The sequence below is a fragment of the Lepisma saccharinum genome, chromosome 28 (assembly GCF_977018435.1).
Source record: "Lepisma saccharinum chromosome 28, izLepSacc3.1, whole genome shotgun sequence".
Classification (NCBI taxonomy): Eukaryota; Metazoa; Arthropoda; class Insecta; order Zygentoma; family Lepismatidae; genus Lepisma; species Lepisma saccharinum.
Window position 1 is genome coordinate 40348456 of NC_139256.1, and position 6000 is coordinate 40354455.

Genomic DNA, 6000 nt, shown 5'->3' on the forward strand with positions numbered 1-6000 from the left:
ATTTGGTATTATATTGAAAAATTGAAAAAGTTGTGTTATTTAGCAATTCAGAAACACCGAAAAGTTGCCTCCTTAACCTACCCAAATACATTTTAAACACTTTATTGTGCTTTCCTTAACTTTTCGCTGTTATCGTTAAAACTAAAACCATAGATAATGAATAAAATTTATTCGGAATGTCCAAAATTGGAAAAATTTGAAGTTTAATTTATTTTGCACCAGTATTACATGGAAAAGAATATGAAGAAATGACATCTTAATATTTCTATTTACTTTCTGAACATTTTTTGAAAGCAAGACTTTCATGTGCTGATGAATACAATTGCAGTGGAATACCTGCATATTAATACAAACATTCAAGCAATAATTACTTTCCATGATCATCATATATTGTGGGATTCCTTCAAGAATTATGCATGCATGAATACTTTTGACGGAAAGCTGAATTTTTCCCTTGAATTTTGTAATTATTCTGTACTTGAATACAATTAATTGAAATCCTTGCTGAATCCAATGTTAATTCCATTGCAGGCTCTCCAATGGAGCTGAATACCTGTTCCAAGCAAAGGACGATGACGAGATGGGTCAGTGGCTGGGCAAAATCAACATCCAGTGTGAAGCTGAAGGTTCGGCTGGACCGTCTCGCTCCCAGACCCTGCCTGCCTCTGGCGAAAGAAAAGATGAGCCAAAACGCAGGAGCTTCTTTACATTAAAGAAAAAATAATTTAGCACTGGTCTCCTTTTTAAGATAGTGTCATATTTTTATTGCTAGAACTTGTATTATAAGGGGGGCATATGAATAGATATAAATATCTATAAGATAAAGGAGTTTCCAATCATATGCTAACAGCTAGGATCGGGAATTGCTGGTGCTTTAGTGTCTTACTAAGAAGGAAGCAAGAAAATCATACCTAGCCCAAAAAAAAAGAAATAAAATGCTTCTATTTTAGCAAGTGATGTGAATTAAGTTTCCTTTCTCAAAAGTATTTTACCAATATTTAGCACTGCCAGTCTTCTTTTCGAGTGATGGGTGGTTAACGTTGCTGGTTGTGAGGTGTGCTTTACCTGGTTGTTAAAGTGGATGAGTGTAAAGGAGATCCTAGCTAAGCTTTCATCTGAGCATTCATTCAACACACACATTTCTAATGATAATGCTAACATTAATATTAATAATAATAATAGTGTACCATGTTATTCATATTTGTTTTTATGTTAAGAAAAGTTATGTAAAGCTACACATGGCCGCCTCCTAAAAAAAAAGTTTCTCAGATTCATCTTGCGTCCTGTGTCGTATCACCATGTTTAAGAAACAGTGAAGAAACGTATATCCACAATTAAGGAAAATGAGAGAGAAACGTAAAAGAGAGAAGTAAATTACCGTACCATTTTGGCTTTTATAGATATGGTAAATAAAGAGATTGTACAGTTGAGCTGTTGCTATATTATATATGGTGTTGTAATGTGTATTTTTTAAAAAAAGCAAATTTCCATTGGAATTAGATTTTAGTTCCTCTATATGCATTCAAGTCTTTCTGTGTTTTAAAACAATTGAAACTCCATATATGCTTATGTTTTCTTTTGGGGGATTTGGCAAATCAAGTGATTGTAGAACAACAAACCTTTTATGCAGTGACAAAATAGTGTACATGTTTCCTCGTGCTACCATCTCCCTTCCTGCGACTACTTCGGCTTACTGTTTGTCTTCTCACACCGGAACGGAATGCAAAGAAAACAGCACACTAAGAGGAAAACTCGGTGAAAGAACAAAAATAAAATTGGAACATCTTGGTGCTGTGAAAGTGTGCTTGTGCATGTACGACAAAAAATAATAATAAAAAAATAGCATTGGTATCTTGCAAGACGAAGGGATAAGCTTGAAAGATTTACTGCTGTTTTGAGAGGTGGTTGTTTTTTTTTCTTGTAAAAAAAGCAACTTTTTAATTTCAGATTGTTGTGTTCTTTATTGTATCTCTCTTTGTAAGCATAAGTTGACTTGTTCTTTTACCCATATCCAGTGTAAAATAAATCATTAGCTTATTACATGACCTTCTTAATTCTGATGGATGTTTGTGCTATGGAGGGGAAGTAATAGTTGATAGAAAACAATAGGGGGAAATGAACAGCAGCACGAACGTATTCAGGTAAATTAAAATTCCAATATATTACCCACCTGCACCTCCATAAATACCTTGTTCCATTCCAAATCTTATCTTTCGGGATTGTGGCAGGCAAAAGGACTAGTGTCGTAAACATTCTGAAATTTGTTATTGAATATGTATTATTCGATTAATAAAAGAAAACAATCCATACGAGTATTCTAATCATGGCATGGAAAGTCTGTTATTAATGTTCAATAGGCATCTGAAATTTGAGTTTGCTTGTTATCACTTTTATTTTTTATGTTCATTTTGTGGTAGAAATCTTATGCTGTATACTTGTAAACATAATTAAAAAGGAAAAAAGTAACTGTATGTTTGGCCAGAAGCATTAATTTTTTAAAATAAAAAAATGTGAAATATTCGAACTATAAATTTGTCATGGAGTTTTAACTTGGTTTTTGCTGCAATATTGTGAATGATTTCTGTCTTGTGTAATACACTCGATACATAAAGCTTGGGGAAATGTAAGCATAAACAAGAATTCCCATGTAACATCATATCACTTTTGAGAGATAGAGAATATAGGATGATACATTGAAGTTATGTAAACCTTCCCAACATACTCAAGGTTTCACATAAATGTCCATAACTTCAGATAACTTGCAAATGTATCTGATAATAGTTCGTATTCAAGATCCCTATTAATATCATCTTATTCTAAATACTTGTGTATTACAGGGTGTAGGTACGTATTTATTTTGTTTGGACATTCATGTAGGTATATTTTAACAAAACACATTTGGAAACTTTAATTAATTCAGGATTTTGGTGTTGCTGAGCCATGCCTTTCACTTTCTTTCATCTGAACTTAATTTCAGGATTCTTCCTCACAAGTTTCTGGTTGCAAATATTCTTCCCTTTGGGGATGCTACATAGTGTATGCTGTAAAAGTGGAGTATTCTGAAAGTTCCGCAACAATTCTTACTGTATATTCAAGCTGGCGCAAAAAGAACTCACGTTTTTGGAATAAGTAACGTCGTTGATTTTCAAGATACAAACGTTTAACACGAAAACCATTGGTAAGAAATGCAGCTTTGATAGGTATACAGTGATGATTCAAGTATGGAAAATGATGTCTGAAAGATGACTTCATTGTTTCATTATTTTCCTGTAGTTTACTGTTATTACAAGCATAAGAAAAACAGTTTTTCGTTTTGACGTTTCAGGAGAACACACGCTTCCTTCATCGGACATTTATTTTCATTTTGACTAAAGATACAGTTATAACAATGGTTAACAATTTTTTAAACAAAACTAATGTTATATAATGGATATTGTCAATGTTACATTGTTGTACGTAATATAGCAACTTAACTGAAAAGAAGCAGTCAGTTTTATTTTTATTTCAGATATTTTTTTTTTTTTGATCACATTATTTTTTATAAAATTATGAATCCCAAATATCATCAGGTAATTCAAAGCAATCATTGTTTTCACAAAATCTCTTGATGTTTTCTGTTACATTAAATTTTAAAGATTGTGGCTTACTCCATTTGTGAAAAAGAAAACTCCACACTGGATCTATGTTACAATTTTCATTATTTAATTTATTCCAGTGTTCTTCTGCAATGAAGGAAGCTTCCCAGACATTCAACTCTGTTTCCCGTCAATCTTTTTAAAACCCTACTCTTTTTAATCAAATTCTTCTCTTCGATGATGTGAGCTGACAAACCTGTTCTTGGGTTTAGATTTATAATGTCCAGATCGTGTTCGTGCCATCACACAAAAATGAAAAGCTGTTTTCTTATGCTTGTAATAACCGTAAACTACAGCAAAATAATTCTACAATGCAAGCAATGCGTACATACAAGAAAGACTTCATTGTTGCTGTACACACATCCAATACATTCTGTCATGGCCCTTGCCAACAATTGTTTCTTCTGATGATGAGCGATGAGGCACATTTTCATTTAGATGGTTATGCTAAGTGCTAAGATGACAGTGTGGTGCAGCATTTCGAAAGTGTGGATCACTGGAACTTAGTATTATAATTTGTTTTTTTTAAAGAAGAGGGGGCTACAGTAACAGTAACAAACCTCACGTTTTGGCGATGTCTCTTGGCCCCCACGCTCCCCAGATTTGTCTCTGCAACTTCTTTCTGTGGGGTTACCTCAAGTCGAAAGTCTACGTTCGCAAACCTCGTACAGTCTATGAGCTGAAAGTTGCCATTCGTGAAGAAATTACAGCTGTGCCAAACATAATGTTAGCAAAGGCAATGCGGAACTTGGAGGAGAGGCTCCAGATGTGTGTACAGCAACAAGGGCATCTTCTTTCAGACATCTTTCATACTTAAATCATCACTGTATACCTATCCAAACTGCATTTCTTACCAATGGTGTTCGCGTTAATAAAAAGTTTGTGTTGAAAATCAACAGCGTTACATTTATTCCAAAAACATGCATTCTTTTTGTGCCAGCTTGTATTTATTACACACCCCATCTACATTAATTGGATGTAATAGAAATAAAATACCGATGCACACATGCAAGTAAAACAAAAGCACAAGTCAGATAACTTCAAATTTTCTGCAATTTGTATACAGATGAAAAAAAATTGGTTTACTGACTGTAAATCAGATAGCATGGGAGAATACAGTGAAACTCAAATTTTACATTCCCAAATTATACACTTTCTTGCGTTATACATTCAGTCTTCATGGTCCAAACAGTAAAATGCTGTAAACTTTTCCTCGATTGTACGTTTCCCTGTATTTTAAGTTTTTTCAGCTTGGTCCCCTGAAAAACAAAATCGAGTGGTAACATAATTAAGCCTTGTTTCCGTATATAAAATCGAGGTTCCACTGTATATTGGTTTCCAAAGAATTTACTTGAAGCTCCCCTTCCATGTGGAAAAATGGAAGTACTACACCAGTGTGTGTGCTATTCTCCATTCGCTGGAAGAACGAAGTAAATATAAACAAGCACGTGACTTGTGAAGTTCTGACAGCTCATTTTCAGGTAATGCACTTGAAATCAGTGGTGTAGCAAGGAGTGGGTGAAGTGGGTGACAATCCCTGGTGATTGATTGATTTGGTTTATTGTACTTTGCATTTCTGCCACATTTGGCTAATCGCAAAGGTGAGGATGAGTGATGATATTGATGAAGGGACACTTAAAGAACACCCATGCCCAAGTTGGTTTTCGAACCAGGGAACCCTGCTATCGAACCATGCTGTGAAAACGACTCCTTCACGGAGGCCGGCTTAGTATACCATTGTTGCAGGATAATACATCAGTTTTATTTTCTCCACTAATCTCCCAACTTGGAATAGTTCCATAGCACTTTTTAAACTATTTCTCAGCATAACTACTCCTAAAGTTAGTCTAGAAATTATATTTGCTGATTTTATAACCGGTAATCATAGAATGAAAAAAGCTGATTTAATTAACATTTACTTTGTCTGGAGTGACAGGAAAAAATTGAAGACAAAAAAGGTCCAGACTGCTGCTGTATTTAAGCCTGCGGCCTGTCTAATACTGGGTCTCTGGTTCAAATCCCGGCCTGGACAGGAGTGCTCTTTTTGAGTGTCGCTTCATCAATTTCACATGTTCGTGATTAGCCAAAAGTGACAAAAATGCGAAGTAAAATAAACGATCAATCTAACATTGGCTGGTTATCTTCAGTTATTTAGGTATTTAAAAACTGGGCTATTGTCCTCCACTTTTTGCACTGCACTATGGCTTCTTAATGCTAAGCTTTGTCTATCAAGACCAAGTAAATTGTCCGTGACCCCCAGTTATGGCACCCAATCCTAGACACTAGTAGAGGGAAACTCAACCTGTACCTTATGTGAATTAAGGGGTTGGGGTTATTGTACCCCTTGATGTGCAAATTCATAATA

At 34.7% G+C, this 6000-nt stretch overlaps 1 protein-coding gene across 14 annotated transcripts in view; it reads left to right on the plus strand.

Annotated features, from left to right (window-relative positions):
• Positions 1–2040, plus strand: part of beta-Spec (spectrin beta chain) — a 418936-nt gene extending 416896 nt beyond the window's left edge. For all 14 annotated transcript variants that reach the window (XM_083113684.1, XM_083113683.1, XM_083113682.1 and 11 more), the window contains one exon: positions 532–2040. In XM_083113684.1, the coding sequence (XP_082969810.1) occupies positions 532–724 (193 nt within the window). In that variant the 3' untranslated portion in view covers positions 725–2040. The remainder of the gene's footprint in view (positions 1–531) is intronic.
• The last annotated feature ends 3960 nt before the right edge of the window (positions 2041–6000 follow it).